The following is a 19,168-nucleotide window of genomic DNA, read 5'->3' on the forward strand; positions in this document are numbered from 1 at the left end:
GGTTCATCGTAAAGAACAACCGCAGAGACAATACGACAGCGGCGCGTTGCGGCGCCAACGCCGGAGCGTTCTGGTGCGCAAATACGAAAATACAAAAACAACCAAATGGGCGTTAAACGAGAAAGGAGAACCCGCTCACCCCCACCCACTACTGGAAGCCATTCCGTGCACTTCCCGGTGTCACGGAACGGCAGCAGTAGCGGGGCTGGGGGAGAGCGAGCCGGGCTGCCGTGTGGAGACTGTGGGCGCTTTAAGGCGTTAAGTGTTGTACGGACTTTTCAAATTAATCTACCACTTTGGCGCACTCTTTGTTTGACGGGTGAGGCGTGTCACTGCGCGCGTCCCCGGTACACATTTTGATATTGGTGAGATGCGCTGACCTCGCGTTCACCCCGAGCACAACCAATTCCCCCCGCCCCGCGCATTTCTTTCTCACCACCGCCCCCCTTTCCCTACCCTTCCTTCCTTTTAGCCCCCCCTCCTCCCCCCTCACAGCTCTCTCTCCCTCCCAGTCGCCTGCGTTGAGCTTGAGTCATTGCCGTGAAGAAAAATGGACGGACTTGAAGGGGGGGGGTTCTTTCTTGCTAACGCACAGATTTCTTTTATTGTTTCTCCCTGATCCTTTCTCCTTTTATCTTTCTTTGTTGATTAAATATAAATGAATTTCGGAGTCTTGTGCGCGCGGATTTTGCGGAGGGAAGCATGTTGTGTTGCCACTGTTCTGCGTTAACCGTCTCCGTGCCGCGAGGAATCAGGTGGAATTCTATTGATTTGAGAGGATTTTAGAGGGCGTTTTGCAGCCATCCGAAGGGTTTTTATTGAGTTAACCACGGCTATATGTCCACTTATCTCCGTTCTTTTATTCTCGGACCGGCGCGCACGCGCAATGCGTTCTTAATTGGGTTAATCACCTGAACTCGCGATGAACCTTGGGAGAAAGACGGAATCTGTAACGTGGTTATTCGCTCATGTGTCAATTAACTGATTATTTATTTACTGAATTATCATTTTTGCTCTCCCGTGGAAACTAATTTCCCCTCCGTTCTGCCTGCTACCGTTTCACCGATGAAGCAACGATTAGTGTCCAAACGCTGCTATTCAACAGCTGAGATTAAACGGACTTCAGACTTGACTCATTGTTCGAGGTCATAGCAGTTTGCCAGATCAAACAGACGCCATTGCACACCCAATCATCATTTTAGTTATTATTACTATTTAGTAGATACTTAATTGGGTTGTGGTTTTAGGGAGTTGTTTTCCCACATTTGGCTGAATTTGTGAGAAATATGTAGGGGGTTCACTAATTTTCTACTGACATTTGGCTGCAATAACAAAACAACAAGTTCAACACCCATTCACTTACTCCATTAAGCCGAATATTAATACCAATAATAATGGCCCATGGAAAAACAGCTTAGATCATTTATTTAAAAAATATGGAGAAGGATGGACAGCAGTGAGAAAAAATGGTTTTAGGATCATTCTTTTCAGCTACAAAAGTATCAGGGGCAACGCATTCGTCTTGCAGAGGTGAAATTGGATGAGGGGAGCAATATTTCGTGGATGGTGCGCAAGATAAGGGTGTAGTTTTGACAGGGTTGTGCTGATAAGGTTGAGTAGGAAGAGCTGTGCTTCGCTCAAACTCACTCTTCAAATAATACTTTGGGGATTTATAAATAGCTGCTGTCTCCAAGCATGAAACCACCACTTTACAACCACTAATCTCGCTCTCACACACAAACTTACATGGCACTCGGCTCAATTGTGTCCTCCACAGGGATGTAGACAATGTTTCATCAACATACTACAATATAGATTGTAATGGTTTTACATTGTATTCTTATTGGACATTTGTGTCAGAGGCAGGTACATTCATGGGTTTCGTTTATACAAATACTATGTATTTAATTACTTGCCCAAGTCTAAAGTAATGAGGTTATGCCTTTTCTTTCCCATCGGTGAGCTTTTTGAGCACATGTATCATAATAGTCTTTGAAAAGAAAGGTACCCCAGTGAAATACAAATGTTAGACGTGGACAGAATATGTAAACCTTGCACACCCCAGACAGCCCACCTCCATGTCACCAAATACCTTCTGCCTTCCCACCACCGCCAACCCCTTTATTTCTCTGCCTTTCTTCTGCCTTCACCTCTCCCTCTGTACATCGCTGCGACGAGGGGGGGCACCGCCTTTTGTTACCGGGGAAGGGAGGGTAAGGTCAGGCCCTCACCTCTCTTTCGCCTCCTGCTATCTGTACCCTCTCTACCTACCTCCATCCCCTTCCTCCCCCATTCGTTGCCTTTGACATACAGCAATTGAGTCTGGAGGCGAGGGCGGAACACACGCGCGACGGTGAACTTTTGACCCGTCAACTCCGCGAACCCTCCTTGGCCGGAAGGAAATAAGACGCAGCTACGACCTTCTCGTCCGTGTTTGCGGGATAATGTTGTAAATGTAGCGCTAAAATGGATCAGCGGTTATCTTGTTCCTCCCTCTGATCGAAGGGAATAAGCAGTTAGTTCGCCTCCTTCAGACTCAGTCCCTCACACCTGAACTTATACGATCACTCGCCTTTGATCAAGTTCGAATGATACCAACAGTTCTGACAGCGGAGGCGAGGATCGGTTGGAATTCAAAAGGGAGGGTGGGGGTGGGGGTGTAGCTCGAGCAGAAGAGGGCGTCCTGCGCCGGCTTTTTTCCTTTGTGTCCTGGTCTGAAGCGGGCTCTGGTGGAGGCGTGAGAGAGCTGCATTCTGTGACGGGGGATGTTATTGTTGATAATATTATCATTATTACCACCCGGTGTGTTTTATAATCTAAATTTAGTTATATAACTATTATTGATATATCGTAATAGTAGTTGTAGTAGTAGTAGAAGTATTGTTGTTACCATGGGAGATTCGTTTTAATTGCTGGGATTTTTTTTTCATGTTCAATGTTTCTAATATAAGTAGAAATATAGCAGTCGTTTTTCTATTATACTAAATCCTTTTATAAGATCATTTCTTATTACTATGATATGCAAAATAAGCTCGTACTTTGCCTTAAATGGTTGGAGCCTCGACTTTCCACACATTCTTTTTTTTGTGGCAAAACCAAAGCTAATAAATTGTTTATGTCAGATGAGCTAACTTTGTGAGGAAAACCAACTTTGAATACAATTTGTTCATTGTTTATGTGTATTTGCCGGACATATTGAAACCTGAAAAAATAGACAATAGATACGACCGGTGTATCATTCAATATTTGCTCAATTATTGGCTCGTCATAACCCGTCGCCAAGGCAAACACGCGCTATCGTGGGAGCCCTTCCCAGCCCTTTATATTGACTGCAAACACTTCTAGAAATAGAAAATCAATTCATCTCTCCGCGTTTTTGCTAAAACAGCTGTAGTAGTAGTAGAAGTATATATATATATATTCTGCCCGTGCTTTACCATGTGTTTTTGTACTTGTATTACCGCTCTGTATTTACCCGTCCAGCCTCATTAAAATTGTGTAGTTGTGTAGTTTGAAGTAAACATCCTTCCCTTCTTACCCGCACCTGGGGGACACAGGTAAATAAATAAGTAAAGACAACCGCCAGTCGTTTATTATTTTCCCCATGTTGCGCAAGTTAATGCAGGCACGCTCATACTCACACATGTCCACCTCCTTGCGCCTCCTCGTGCGGTGCGCGACTCGAGCCTGTCTGCTGACCTCGCTGTGACTTCCCTGCTCATGCATTATTCATGAGATCCCCCCCCCCCACACACACACACACACGCACACGTTAAGGCCTCGCCGATGCAAACGTAAAGCAATCACGCTCAAAGCTGCGACCCCAAGAAAGAGGAAAGCCATAATGTGTCTGTGTATGATTACACGATATAGGAAGTAGCTACATCTTTTTAAATATACTATCTTCGTATTAAAGCAGAAATCCACAGAATGGGCTATATGGGAAATACGTAGCTCAAATGGAACGAGATTTTAAATTTAAATGATCAAATTCAGGCCAAGAAACAAACCAAAATATTTAACTAAAACACACAACACTTTTCAATGCAACTCACGCTCTCCCACCTTGGTTCTCTCACCCTCCGCCCCCACCCACCCCTCTCTCTCTCATGCCCTGCCAATAAACCCACCAAACACAACAAAACACACCCATTCGCTCCCACGGACCTCCCTCCCTCCCTCCCTCCCTCCCTCACTCACACACACAGACACTGACGAACACATCTTTGCAATGCTACGGGTAGAAAAAGAAAGGGTATTAGTTACTCACCCCACTCGTCATCACCAACACACAGACCGCAAAGCCAAACTCAGCGCTTTCTGACAGCTTCAACGGGTTCAAAAGAGCAGCGGCAAGCCCGTGCACATAACGCGCATAATGCAAATAATGCACATAATGCGCATAATGGCGAGGCAGAAGCGGCTCTGCAGGCTGGAGCTGCCCTGTGTACATAAACGGCAAACATACACACAGTGCGAGAACAACACAAAGGAGGCCATACAGAGCTGCTGCACCTTCCGCTGTGTCACAGCCTTGCGCACTGTTTTTTATCTTCATCTTGACAAGCAATTTGTGTCCCGCTCGCCGTGTCCTTGTGTGTGTGTGTGTGTGTGTGTGTGTGTGTGTGTGTGTGTGTGTGTGTGTGTGTGTGTGTGTGTGTGTGTGTGTGTATAAGGCCACGGGGAAAGGGTGATGTTCCTGTACCATCATTAAAAGGAGGAAGTCGATGAAACATGAAATGTGGGAGTTTTTTCCTCTCTCTCGTCTTCCTGTTTACTGAACTGAAACTTCCTCAAGGATCCAAGCCAGGCACGACCTACACGAATCCACACACACACGCACGCACATGAAAATACACACAAAGGCCATTGGGTGATATGAGCCGTTATCTCACACCGGATATAGAAAAAGAATTATTGTCATGATGGAAAAGAAGGTGTTTGGAAAAACGTACATTAAAAAACTGGTCTCAGATTTTGCTGGATTTGTTAATCAATATTATTACTGATAGTATTAACACCATTACTACTTTTTGTTGAGAATGTTTGACATATTTTAATATCAAGAAACGAGAAAACAAAGAAGACTTTTCCCGAAAGCCACTAGATAAACCTTAATGCGTTAAAGTATTTACCTTTAATTCCTTGAGTAAATCTCCCGATTGATATTTTTGGCTCGTGATTTCGTGCTTTAATAATACAACACCACGTCATTGTAAGAAGAACTGCAGTCTGGAAATAATTATGGGGGTCCGCCAGAGCAATTATAAATTGAAAAAAATAAATTTGTGGTGACATCTTGTGTATTGAAATTAACCTTTTCTACATTAGTTACCTGAATAATTTTACCTTGAAGAAAAGGGGGTATGTCCTCTAAGAAATATGACTCTAACAAACATTTGTGTGAAGCCGGTGAATAATCACTGTGAAGGTGGAGGGGCATCGCCGGGAATACCCGCATCGGGGCCAGCGGGCCAAGTGATCGTTATAAATGACAGGTTAAGAGCAGAGAGAGGCTTCCGAGAGCAGAGTCCTCCTCTCTGATTAGCGGGATCAACTCGCTGCCATAAAAACGGTAACTCTTCGTTTACTTATGCTTGTAGTCCTACGCTGTGACTTATATTGTAAAAATAGAGGAAAGAAAAATAATAAAGGTAATAGAACAACTAACAGAAATAAAGAACTACTCGAATATATCGCACATACACGTCTATAACATAACAGCATAAAACGTGCATATTGTTTTAATGCAATCTTGCAGACACATCACGTAAATGAGAAAACACGTATCACTATTTTTTACAGGGGCTTTTATTTGGCGGCCTTCATCGGGAGCGAGGTTATATTATATTTTCTGAAATTAAATGTTTGCTACCAAATAAATCGCAATCAAAATATATGCGGGGTCTGATTTAAGTAAATAACACTGTTGTTCATGTATACACTCACACAAGGACTATTCATTTAAATGTTTATGACGTTTTTATAACCGGGGTCTGGCTATTTCCATCTGGGTGCTTTGATTAAAAGTTTTTTAAAGTTTTAAACTCCACTATGTATCTACACGTATAAGAGAGTTCACTCTTGACGGGAGACATCAAACAATTTACATGAAGGATCTGCGCAATATGAGGCCAGCGTGCGCGCAGAGGAAAACGGCGCACGGTGAAAACGGTGTTTCTATATGCATGCTGCTGTGTTTGTGTGTGCCTGGTGGGTTCACTGTGAGTCCAACATCAAGCCAAAGATCCGTTGTAATACAAGCTAGTAACCCCTGAGCCTGTATCCACGACTTTTTCACTCACACCCATCCTGCCTGGAAAATACAAGGGCGCAAAGGGCGGGGAGGGTGGAATTTTTTCTTCTTGTCCAAGGACGCGTTTGTGTGTCCTTTCTGCTATAGTTATTGGTTAATGTTACACACGTGCATTTCCCCACTTCCCTGAATCCCTTAGTAGAGTGATCCCCAACCTTTTTGACCCACGCACCGGTTTTATGTTAGACAATATTTCATCCAGTCTTGAAAGTTTTTTCTCTTTCTTTGCGCACAGAAAACAACGCCGCAATAAAGGCCACTTTCCTTGACAAAAGTACCTTCAATATTTTCATATCATCCAGTGAAAGAGGGAGAGAAATCATCACTCGGACCTTGGAATCACTGAACAACCTCCTCGGCTATAGTCACAAAGCTGTTGTTAAAGCACTTCATCCAAACATCTTCAAAATATACGAGGAAACGGCATGATAGTGAGCATCTGGACGTCATAACAGATCCAACTTCTTCATGTATTATGCTTGTTAAAGTCTCCACAACGCACTGTATGATCTGCGCCCGTGCACGCACACCCGAGTGTTTTGGAGGCAACACACAAATGTACACTGCAACAGCGTGAGAGTACACACACGCACACACATGCACCCTTTCACCCACATGGGGAACGTGGAGCCTTCCCGGGCGAGTGAGTGACAGGGTTCTCTCTCACACAGCCCCCCCTCCCCCCCCGAACACGCACACACGCACACTCTGCCACCTACCGCCCCCCTCACTCCCACAGCAAGTCACTTACTGTGCCTCTGCTCGCTCTATCCATCGGGGTTTTCAAAGCGCTCCAGTGCGCGCGGCGCAGGACGAAGCTGGCCGGGCTTGGCGTGTGAACCGGAGCTCGAGCAGCGGCCGGTAGTCGTGGCCCGTTCTCTCTCCCTCTCTCATAGACGCACCCTCCCTCTCGCTCCGTCTCCACTTTACTGACCCCTTTAGGATCCCGGCGAAGCAGTTAAACCGTCACTTGCTTTCCAGAATGTAAAATATATAGTACATTGTCAACTCCCCCAAACCATAAAACTAACTTTATGGACCCCACGTGACCAGGGGAGAACCAGTGAGAGGTATCATTCTGAAGCCAGGCCTGATCTTTACGATCCAACTTGGAGATAAGAAAAGCCATCCTTTTGGCATGTACATGTCAGAGCTACCGTCCTTTTTTATAGTTTGGCCCAAAGCAGAAGGAGGTTAGCTATAAAAAACATCTCACACACATGCACATTAACACACACACACACACACACACACACACAGAGGAGGCAGGAGATGGCTGGTTGTCTCCAGATGAGGCTATATGGACAGGACACGATGTCATACCCCCCACGCCACCTCCCCTTCATCAGCCCCAAAATAAAGCCGCTACAACAGGGAAGCTAAAGCGGCCTCAGTCGGTGAGTTTAAAAGTTCAGTTGGTTGTTTGCGGTTGGAAGTTAACCTCATTTGGCAAGGAGTGACGTCCTTTGTCGAACGGAGAGGGATAACCCGGGGTAGTGGGTTATCTTGTCAGACTTCGTCTTCGGAGATGGAAATAGGCTGTTCTGTGCGTTTGTTTTATGCGCTTTGTCTTGTGATTGGCAAGCTCAACGTCATGACAGTGCTGATGTCCAGGACGTGGTCGCCTTGGACATGTGGCGTTCTGTGTTAGGACAAGGCCTGGAAAAACAGACTTGCAAGACCTTGAAACGGTGCGTCTTTACGCATAGCGCAATTTGGTGTTCTTTTCCGGTTTGAATCATTTTGTATTAATTTAAACATTGAAAACACACTGTTTATGAATGCGTAGCCGAACATGTTATATGTGCAGATGTACGGGAGAAGAATGAGGCTGATTTAGTTTAGGCATTAGTCCCTTGACTATTTTTTTTAGATATAAAGCGATTCAGAATCTAGTGCAAATGCTTGCACGTGACAATGTTACGGCTTCAGCTGAACCTGACATATTTAAACCTAACCCCCTTTCTCTGACGTAAAAACAAAGCCATTTGTGGGTACATTGTGCCTACGGCAGCTGGGCGAGTCGGTCTGGCACTTTTGACGAGTATGGACAACTTTATTGTTTTACTCCCAAGTTACAAACAAAATACAAAAAGCTCATTGGCAGAAAGCTCACAGGCCTCCCTCACAGGAAGGTAGATATTTCACTCACATGTGCAGGCACACACACACTCCCACTCACTCATACAGGCACGCGCATTGCAACTACAAATAGCCAATTGGTCACATTGAAAAATAACAATATATATGTTTATGTACATCCTTTCTAAAACATGTGTCCGATGATTACGTGAACAATAACAATTATATACACTTCCACTGATAATAGACCACGTGATTCGGAGATGTTAGCAGGCCTGTTTTTTTACACGCACACGCGCACATATACGCACCTTCTATGGATCTAAATAAGAAATAGGAGGCGATTTAGATGTCGAGTAACTGACAGACAGACATAAAGCGCAAGGGTAAAGGCTAAACACTGGCTGTAAACCTGCAACGAGAGCTTACATGTTAACATCAAGCACTTTGTCAAGTATAAAACATCGCACGTGGACATTAAACGTTATTCAGACACCGTCAAGGTTGCAAGGTAAAACGTAAGTATAGACAGTTCGGTAGCATTATTCATCTTTCCCTTTTCTTGATTTTTTTTTGTACATACAACACAACGTAGAAAGTACCACAGTTTAATTTACTTAGCCCTAAAACACAAACATGCCGAAAAATCAATAGTGCTGCATTACGGTACTTTGTAGGAAGGAGTGTTTTTTTTTCTGAATCTAGATGTGAGGTGTACATATATTTCTTCATCGCCGTCTTCTTTTTCTCCATTCTTCTGCTTGTCTTTCTGTTTAGTCTGACTTTCCCCTCGTGGAAAGAAGCCTGTAGTTAAACCCCCTCCAAAGAGTATGGATTCATTTTTTTAAATTTAATTTGTATTTCGTGTTTAGGGTTGGAAAGCGCTGCCGGAAGTTGCCAGGCTCATGGTCTTCAGCTTATTGTCCTTCTTCCACTTCATCCGCCGGTTCTGAAACCAGATCTTGATTTGCCGCTCAGTGAGACACAGCGCGTGGGCGATCTCGATGCGCCGCCGCCGCGTGAGGTACCGGTTGAAATGGAACTCCTTCTCCAGCTCCAGCGTCTGGTAGCGGGTGTACGCCGTGCGCGCCCGCTTCCCATCCGGGCCCGCCATATCTACGGAGTGGGGGCGGGGGGGGGGACAAAAAGCTGTTAGGGATCGATTGGTGGAGTGGAGGGTGGGGTTGCGGGGCAAATTTGGACGCACCAACATGTGATATGAACGAGTGGACCAAATACTGGGGACACCTTCATGAACAGCGATTCACCATAAAATGACCAACAATGAGTTGTTCGCAGATTCTGGTATATTGCAGCTACAGTGGTTGATATGATCATGTGCACCCCCTCTACACATTTATTTGTGACATCACGTTTTTATTTTTTAACCACTACTCCCCCGCCGCCCCTCCCCCCACACACACATCTCCAGCTGCCTTCGGCATTTTATTGCCCCCGTCCTCTGTCTCACCTCCCTAATAAAGTTCCCACACGTAATAAAGCTTCACTTTTCAAAGGAGCAACAGCTTCCAAAAGCCCTTCGTGGCCTCTTTCTTTTTTTCTGCCCCTTCCCACCCAGCTCTGCCTTCTTTAGCCTGTTGGACTTCGCTACCCGGCTTTGGCACCCCCACCCCACTGACAGATTTATGACGCTTTTGAGGAATTTGATCAAATAAAAGAAGAGGGAGAAAAAAAACAAAGAGGGGGCCACCATCCGTCCACGCGGCTTCTAAACCAGGGATTTAAATCGGAAAAAAAATAAAACACGCCAATAAATGGCTTCAGCTCGTTCACCAGAGGCGGAAAAACAGCCGTTTTTACTTACTACTTATTTAAAAATTACGTTCAAAATACATCATTTTACCACATTGTTTGCAAATTAAAGCATTGCGAAAAATAATAGCCAATGTGCTCTAGTGTGGTGTTCAAACACCCCACTGACGGTTTTCTGACATTTATATGAAACTATGAAATTGACACATAGTGCTAAATGTGTGTCCACCCTGGAGCAACGGGCTTACTCGACTCAAATCATGTATATTATTGACATTAAGCGGTTACGTTATAAACAGGAGCGCAGCATGTACCATGGCTAATGTGCAGCTTTCTCATCCAGGGGAATATCTGTGGTGGCCGAGTGTCGCCTCCCGCGGTGCCACCGGTGGCCGATCCCGCCGGGCCGCCCTCTCGCCTCTGCACGCGTTGCGGGTGCCCGGTCCTAAGCGGCGGTTTGTGCTGTAACTCCTCGGTGTCGGGCGACGCGTCGTCCAGCTCCGTGAAATGCTGCGCTCCGCTTCCTCCGCCGCCGCCGCCAGAGGAGGAGGTCGAGGACAGGTTTGGGGAGCTGAGATTACCGCTTCCTGGTTGCTCTGAACGGGGAGACGACGTCCGGGCGCCCAGTTTAGCGTCTCCGCTGCCAGGTGACAGCATGGAATCCGCGGCAGACGCAAGGGAGCAGCTGGACGTCCGTCGGAAGCCCGTTTCGGGGGCTGGGGAACCGAAGCCCGGGGAGTCCCCAATGATTGAGCCGCCTCCGAAGTGTCCTCCGGAGTTGGTGGCACCGCTCCCCCCTCCCCGGTTGCTGACAGTCAGGTCCATGCCATTGTAGCTATAGCCGTAAGAGCCCGTCGCATGGTGCATGTTGGCGGAGGAAGAGTCCCTGTACGTCCCGCCGTTCATTGCGCCGCTGCTGGCTCCATAATTTAGCAGTTGATAGTCGGGGCCATTTGGGTAGCGCCCAGAGAACGAGTTTACAAAGTAAGAGCTCATTTAGGTTTTAGAGAGTTGCAAGCTCAGAGCTGAGGACCAAGGTGCGCTTGATTTGTTAGATTTTTCCTGGTCGTTATACCGCTGGTACTTGCAACGATTTATGATGTATTAGTGAATTATGGCGTTGCACTGTACTTCGTTTTTAGCTATGTATGTGCCGTCCAAACATGGGGGTGGGGTGGCGGCGGTGTATGTGTGTGTGTGTGTTGGATTGAAGGGTATGTGTGTGTGATGGGGGAGGTGAGGGGTGAGGTGAGGGAGGAGAGAGAGAGACAGGGAGAAATGTGGGAGGGGGTGGTCACGTGCTTTTGTTGACCAGTCGTAAATTCTCGCCGATGACTTTGGAGAGGTAATTCATGCTCTGGGGTTTCTAATGGTGAAGGGATGGGCGGGGGGAGCTCTCTCTAACTTCGTGCTGTTGACGGGTGCCGGTGTGAGCTCAGAGCGCCACCTGCTGCACGCCTCATTCATTGCAGTGATTTAAGAAAAAACACAGATGGAGAGAGACAAAGTTGAGATAAAATATAAAATATTCTCACATTCCTCAAAACTGTTAATTGTCCTTTTGCTCTGGCTGTAGATTAGGAGCCGGGTTACGGTCAACCCGAAGAAGATAAAACCTAGCAAATGAACCTATATTAGTTTATTGTATCGTTATTTAATAATAATACATTACATCTATAACATAATAACAAATGACTGAAAACAACCCACATTAAAACGTCAATATCAGTTGTTGCCAAAGTGAAAACAATATGTACTGTAAACTCAAACGCAATCAAGGCCACATAACACAATTTGATCAGTGTATGAATAATTTAGCTAATCTGTATTTATTCAGCTAGATCTTCAAGCTTCAACACAAAACAACAATGGGCTCAGAAACCAATGTCCAAATAGAATAACTAGACTAGAGAATATCATTTTCTGGTTCATTCTGTCCAAGTCTTCCCTCTTTGCTGTCACAATCATGCTTCCTGCAGAATGCACCACACCTTTAAAGGCCCATGACATTAGACAATACAAGGCTACAATGATCAAAGTCTATGGGACTTCTAGTTTTGGGCTATACCCCCCCCCCCCCATCCCTCCCCCGTTGTCCTTACAGCCTCCCTTCCAGCTGCAGAGGAGGAATGTTAAACCTGATCTGTGTCGTCCATACTGGATGGAAATTTGCTGATTTATGATTTGTTGATTCCCAGGTCGAGAATGCATTTCAGCCAGGGTGCCTCTGCGTGTCTGACCTCGTGCGTGTGTGTTTGTATTAGGCCTCGTTTGAACTCTGACACATATGTATGCATACACACGGGCTTGAACATGGGACACATGAAGAGTTCCAGATTGTATGTGTGTCTGTGTAAAACGATACAGAGGAACAAAGTTCTACGCATGCACGCATGATCGCGTGCACGCATGATCTCCTGCATGTGCGAATAGTTTCCCGACCACATTTAAGTAACTCGTCGTGCAAAATAAGAAGCCTGCCGTTGGAATGAAGATCATCTCAAATATCTCTAACCAACCGAGGCAGAAGAAACAGATGTGACGGCATACAAATGGACAAAAATCTCACTTATCTTTTTACTCACTAAAGTTTCAAACAGCCGCCTGTTGGCCTAAACGCCGCCCGAGGGAGTTCAGGGGCACAGAATCCAGAGTGTTTCACGCGGGTGAGGGGGAGGAGACGTGACCCGGTTTTCACACACCTAAGAACACACTCCCCTCGTTATATATAGATTTGCAAATATACTAAAAATGTGCATCGGAACACAACTCGCTGACCACTTCGGTGCGAAAGAAATTCCAAAGGCTTAGATAAGAAGATGGCAAGATTACTCTCTCCTTCTTACACAAACTGAATATTAAGCTGTTGCGCTGGATGTTACTTTTCTATTTCTGTGTTTGTCGGTGTGGTTTTGTGAGGTCGCTCGGGCTTCGGGGTTTGACTTGTTTGTGGACCTGGTCCTCCAGCTGGAGCCATGAGTGTCTGCCTCCGCTCACATTGTTTATGGACAGAATCACCCTGTGAATAGTAGACATTCTGAAATCAATACCCTACTTAAATCCTCGTTTCCACGTGCTGACGTGGTATTGCGATTCTAGTGGAAATGTCACACATTTGTGAAACTAGAAAGGTACGGAAACAAAGGTGCTGTGAAGGATGGAAAAGCATATACAAAATGAAGACGTGTGAATTCGGTGTGTCACCGAGCAAAGGCTTTTATTGGCACACTTATTAAGCCTTGTACGTCCGGAAAACGCATATTCAGTGATGTGGAAGTTGATTGTAGAAGCATACAACCTATTATTAATCAAGCTAATTTAAACAAAAAAATAGAATGTATCCAATCTCGACTGCATGGTATTCATTATGGAAATACTCGATGATGGGATTTTTATCTATAGTTGGGAAGCAAATGTGTATACAATACAGTACTGTTTCATAAATCAGATGACTTCATTATTATCATTCATTTGTAAACCAGCCTCTGCTCTGCGGAGAGATGCAACCCGCGCGCATGGTCACTCAGGGGACACGTAGAGTTCAAAGGGTCACAAGGACATTGTCCACTTTGTCTGGCTGAAAGTGTGTTAGTGTGTGTTTATGTGTGCGTGCCGTGTCTGGTCGCTCGCCTCGAGGACAGGTCAACTTTCTCTCCCCGGGTCTGTTCATCAATTAGCTCGCGCTGCTTGTCACTTCCCCATCCGGACAACCGCGTGCAATGGGCCACCCGCCTGCCCCCTGGGTCCGGCCACTATTCAAGAAAAATACGGTACAAAGGTTTATGATTCTTCGAGCGCGCGAGTAAGCAGTGCGCTAACTAATCAAATAAAACCGTCTCCACTCCACTGATCGGTTTGGACGCAGAGCTATTCGTCCCCGTTTTAGTCAATCAATGAGACGAATTTCTACTTTACATTTTATTGAACATGTCTCATAGGTAGAATATGCAATGACTTGACAAAAACACTAACATAAACAATGTAAAAATTCATAAAATATACACTTTCCTGAAGGTTTTTTTAGGTAGTCTGGAGAACAACATCAGTAGGATAACACCCCTCCCCCCCAATACTGGAAAATCCCTCGAAAGATTAAATTACCCCTTATCCCTGACCCCAACATGACATTATTTTCACCGTGCAAGATGATTGCTTGTTTCTGTACATAAATATGAAAACATTACATACACATCTCCAATAGCTCGTTCTCCTCCACGTCGGCGCGTGAGCTTGCCTGCGCGTTTAACCGCGGGTATAATTCAACACTTATAAAATATTAAATTATAATCAGTGGGTTCCTAAATATTTCGAAAGCAAGTGCTTGGTGGACAGGGGTTACATTTTGAGTATTATGAAATGAGAGCACATTCAGAAGGCCGGTTTCTCTTACTGAGTAGTCAGTTTCTCCCCATTCGGTGGCGGGTTATTTGTTTGCTGTATGTTTAAACACTCTTCGGGAGCCCACTGCTCTCGTTTTGCAGTTATTGTCTCCCATTTCTAATTTGTATCTGTCCTCTGTGCGAATGAAATCCAACGTTCAGACCACAGAGATAAAAAGAATCTTTTCCGCCTGCTGTAAAAAAATAAAATGGAAATAATTATAGTATCATAGGCTGCGTTCATTTCTCCCAGAGTTTTCACATCAGACACGCGCCTGGACGAACTTTGAGACGGGAAAAGGAAGGGGAAGGGATCAACATGTCTTTTCCTTCCATCTTCCTCTCTTCTCAGTCTTTTTCTTCTCCACTTTCACTCCGCCCGTTTCTCCTCTTCCTCCGTGCCGTTCGCCGTGGAGGAAGAGGAGGACGACGACGAGGAGGAGTTGATCATCTTGTTTTCCTTCTTCCACTTCATCCGCCGGTTCTGGAACCAGATCTTAATCTGCCGCTCCGTGAGGCAGAGCGCGTGCGCGATCTCGATGCGTCGCCGCCGCGTGAGGTACCGGTTGAAGTGGAACTCCTTCTCCAGCTCGAGCGTCTGGTAGCGCGTGTACGTTTGCCGTCCGCGCCTCCCGGGGCTGCCGAAGGTCCCTGCGACGAAACGAAGGAAAGAAAGTTACATTTTAACGGATTGAAAAACGAATAGTTGTCTGGTGAGAGAGGAACGCGTGCGTCTTTCCCCCCCCTCTCCTCGTGGCATTTGGAAGAGTTCGAATTCAATCCACCAAGTTTCAGAATAATCCCACATCTATGTAGTTCAATAATAAATAACACAAAGAGATTTGTTTTATTTATTTATGAAGGCAAAATAAAATGCCGTAAAATAAAGAAAAATAAAATAAAAACGTTTTTTGGTATTTTGATGGGCGAAAAGCGGCATTCAGGTGAGAAGAAAGAGACGAGTGTTACACTTTTCTAGCCCACTCTCTAACATATTCGTGTGTAATTATGTATTTGTATTTAAATCCTAGTAATGGTAAATGGTGCATACACGTTGCTCACGGCGAATATCTGTCTATATACATATACAGGAATTAATACAAAAATAAAAATCGGATTATGAAGTAGCGCCCAGGGGTTTTGTGCGCTCTCCAAAAGTTGCCATTCACGTCTCCAATTCATCTCTCTCGGCGCGTTGCCTTTTCGCTAATTTATTATTACTAATGTATTTCTCTACAGCCTCTTCTGTCCTACGTGGATTTGTACAGCAGCAGTCGTGTATTGTCCAACATTACTCTCTCATTACACACTCAACAGGCCCACTTCTCTTTTTCCATTAAATGGCCCAAATCCGTCACGTCGCACGTGCGGTTTAATTCACGTGGTTCAATATCTCACCTGTTCGGTTATGAATAAACAGTACAGGCTCCATGTGAGGTAATAGAAGGGAAGTTGACATGCAAAACACCAGCAGGAGCTTCCTTTATCAGGAGAGGGATACAACAAGTGTAATATATATATATATATATTTAATAACAGATATTGTCTTAAAGGAGTTACGTAATCTTTTTGATTGTCCTATTGTGGGGAGATGTTTGGTAACTGGCAGGAAACAACTGGCACGCAGAGAGTGGCAAAGCAAACATAACTGATCAGTAGAGATGGCATGCTTTTGGTTCCATGTCTTGTCTGTTTATCTTTCTATCTCTTGCTTGTGTTCATCCACAAAGCTCCTTGACTGGCGTTTCCTCTGTAACCCCACCCACCATTCTCCTGGTAGCGACGCCGGTCAGCGGGTCACATACAAACAAACCCGGTTCATAAAATACCGACCGCACTACTGACCGACAGGTGCGACAAACGAGGTGCATAATGCCGCTATTGGAAGAGGAGAGTGGAAGACAGCAGAGGAGCTTGACAGAGGAAGCCATCGTCAACTCTATGACGAGGGAGAGGAGGGGGGGGGGGGGGGGGTCATGAAATATTCACGAAACAAGCGTGGCGGATAAGGGAGAAGACACTCACCGTTGCAGGAGTTCATCCGCTGCATCCACGGATAAATAGGGGCTGACGACGGTAGCTTGTCGTCCATCGTTTCGCCGAACACCCCTTTCCCACTCAGCCCCGCGCACTCAACTTTACGGTGCATTCCCTCCTGGCTCATAGCGAGCTGATGCTCCTCCAGGGTGCACGCGTGCTCCTTGTCCCGGTAAAAGCTCGTGGCCGCCGCAGCCGCCGCCGCTGCCGCCACCGCGTAGTCGCAAGCGCCAGCTCCAACGACCCCTTGCGCCGCCCGGTGCGCACCGTATGCTCCGTTCGCCGCCTGCTGGTAGTACGAGGGCGCGGGGTACGGTTTCTCCTGGTGAACGACGCCGCTGCTCGCGCCGTACGCCGTGGCGGCGGCGGAGACGGCGGCGGCCCCCGAGTAGTGCCGGAGCGGGTGGTCGGCGGCGTATCCCGACGAGTAAAGCGGGATCTGACCCAGGAACGACTCCGCCGACTGCCCGCCGGCACCCGTCCCCGGTAGCGTTACCGGGAAAGTGGAGTTGACGAAATAGGAACTCATCGGGAGGAAGTAAGATAGAAGAAGAAGGAGGAGAAGAGAGAAGAGGAGAAGAAGAGGAGAGGGGAGGACAGGAAGACACGGAACAAACACAACATCCACGCTAACGCGATGATGAAGAAGAAGGAGAGGGAGGAGGAGTAGAAGAGGCTAGCGGCTAACGGCTTTCCCTCCCGTTCTCCTTCCTCTGCCTTCCCCTGCCTGCACTTTATGATTTGTTGTGCTTTATAGCCGACAGTCCGACGGGCTGCTGCTATCACTTAGTTTATCGCAGATCGGGAGGAGTGGGGTGAGGAGGGTGAGGGCGAGGGGGGACGGGGGGGGGGGGGGGGGGGGGGGTAGGTGGCTGAGTGCCAGTTTGGAAGAAAGAGAGACAGCGAGAGAGGGAGGGGGGTGGGGGGGGGGTCTGTGTGTGTGTGCGCGCGCGCGCGCGTGCGTGCGTTTGTGTGGGGACAACGAAGTGGGGTGAGGAGGGGTGTAAAGGAGAGAGGAAAAGAGCAGCTGACCTCCGACTGACCAATGGGAGGCATCCGTGCCTGCCATTCGTTCGCCCATTTTCCTGTCGTTGCAGAGAAGAAGGGGTGGGGGGGTTGTGGGGGGGGGGGGGGGGGGGGGGCATCACCTCCTCTTTACTATTTGTCTCCCTCGTTCTCTTTCTAATTCTCATTCCCTTCTTTTAATCTCCCCCTCCGGTTCACAGTGCGATTGCAAAATCACACCGGAATCCTCGGTGCGTTAAATTATGTTTTTCTTGCCCCGCGTGTCCGTCTCCTTCTGTTGTGGACCCATAAAAAAGGAATGGCACGTTCACGCGCAGCCCTCCCACCGAGGCGACTGCACCACCACCGGAGGCAACCGAACAATAACACACATTACCGGCGCTTTGAAGATAATACCGACCGTATTTAAATCATTTTAGCTAATTCAAAGCCTTGAGCCACACGCACTACACCCTGCGTCAGGGTGTGTGTGCGGATCCACACGCATTACGCGTGCATGTGAGTTATCCTACAACATAATATGTGCTATCCAAGTCTAATTGAGGGGTTTGTACTTTTGTAATTGGTATTTTTTGTTTGGTGGGTGGATTTGAGCTTCCCACTCCGGTCAGTGTGTGTGTGTGTGTGTGTGTGTGTGTGTGTGTGTGTGTGTGTGTGCGTGTGCGTGGGCGTGGGTCCTCTCTTGTACGGGGGCCTTTTCATCGCACTTCTTCTGTGTAGAATAGACGTTCATAATAATTGACACTAAAAGGGACTTTCTGAGCAAATTCTGATGGCTCGATGTTTTATTGACGGGAGAGGACCTGGATGAGGCCTTCTGCCTCGCGCTCCGCCGTTAGGGTCACACGCCGCGTTGGTTCCAAGCTGCGGTGTCTGTAGATAATTAAAACCAAAGTGTCCCAGTTGTGTTCCGCAGGAGCAGGTTGCGGTTTGATCAGCGCGCGCCATCAATTATTATTTGTCTTCTTATGTGACACTGATTAGAGCTGACAATGTTAAACGGAGCGGAAGACAGAAAACAGTCCCAAACTTTCAACATTTTTCCCCGTTCTCTTGACACTGATTAGAGACTTGCAGCTGACTCTTTCCATGGGGCCATGTACATGTGAAATATATTCATACAATGCGTCTAAAATATGGCTACAACCTTAAGGGGTGCCATATATTATAACGTACCGCCGTATTGAAAATATAATTTAAAATTCTGAAATACATAATTACATTTAGGACATGGCCTCGAGTCATAATATTATGGCAATTGCATAGAGATACGAGCGGATATAAAAGAAAAAAAAAACACATGGAGCCAGCATCACCGATAAATAAAAAATATAGATTATATAAATTAGTCCAAATAATTTAATATAACAATTGGTCATTATAACCAGCACATATTAGGATGCACTCCAATACAATTGCCCAAACTGCGTCTATACGACCATTTTTCCTAAAGCATATATGTCACAAACGTGTTATGACATTCGTTTAGCTATCACAGAGTTTTTTAAGAGCGAAAAGCAGGGTAATAAGTAATACATGACCAGAAACATTACCC

The 19,168-nt window shown here is 46.2% G+C and overlaps 3 protein-coding genes across 11 annotated transcripts in view; all 3 read right to left on the reverse strand.

Annotated features, from left to right (window-relative positions):
- Window positions 1-19,168, reverse strand: part of hoxb3a (homeobox B3a) — a 71,707-nt gene that overhangs the window by 44,975 nt on the left and 7,564 nt on the right. For 3 of the 9 annotated variants that reach the window (XM_078084395.1, XM_078084398.1, XM_078084399.1), the window contains exon 1: window positions 7,068-7,303. The exons of 2 other annotated variants lie outside the window; for them this stretch is intronic. The gene's annotated coding sequence lies outside the window, so the exon portion shown is untranslated. Of the gene's footprint in view, window positions 1-139; window positions 283-7,067; window positions 7,658-19,168 lie in introns of those variants that run through there. 4 more of the 9 variants (XM_078084392.1, XM_078084396.1, XM_078084406.1 and 1 more) reach the window with 3 other exon arrangements.
- Window positions 8,352-11,664, reverse strand: hoxb5a (homeobox B5a). Its single transcript, XM_040190250.2, has 2 exons — window positions 10,486-11,664; window positions 8,352-9,514 (listed from the first exon to the last, which is right to left on the reverse strand). Exons 1-2 carry the CDS (start codon window positions 11,165-11,167, stop codon window positions 9,267-9,269), a joined length of 930 nt encoding a protein of 309 aa, XP_040046184.2. The 5' UTR covers window positions 11,168-11,664; the 3' UTR covers window positions 8,352-9,266.
- LOC120827400 (homeobox protein Hox-B6a) lies at window positions 14,075-17,575 on the reverse strand. Its single transcript, XM_040190252.2, has 2 exons — window positions 16,576-17,575; window positions 14,075-15,201 (listed from the first exon to the last, which is right to left on the reverse strand). Exons 1-2 carry the CDS (start codon window positions 17,114-17,116, stop codon window positions 14,921-14,923), a joined length of 822 nt encoding a protein of 273 aa, XP_040046186.1. The 5' UTR covers window positions 17,117-17,575; the 3' UTR covers window positions 14,075-14,920.

Source organism: Gasterosteus aculeatus, chromosome 11 (assembly GCF_964276395.1).
Source record: "Gasterosteus aculeatus chromosome 11, fGasAcu3.hap1.1, whole genome shotgun sequence".
Lineage (NCBI taxonomy): Eukaryota > Metazoa > Chordata > Actinopteri > Perciformes > Gasterosteidae > Gasterosteus > Gasterosteus aculeatus.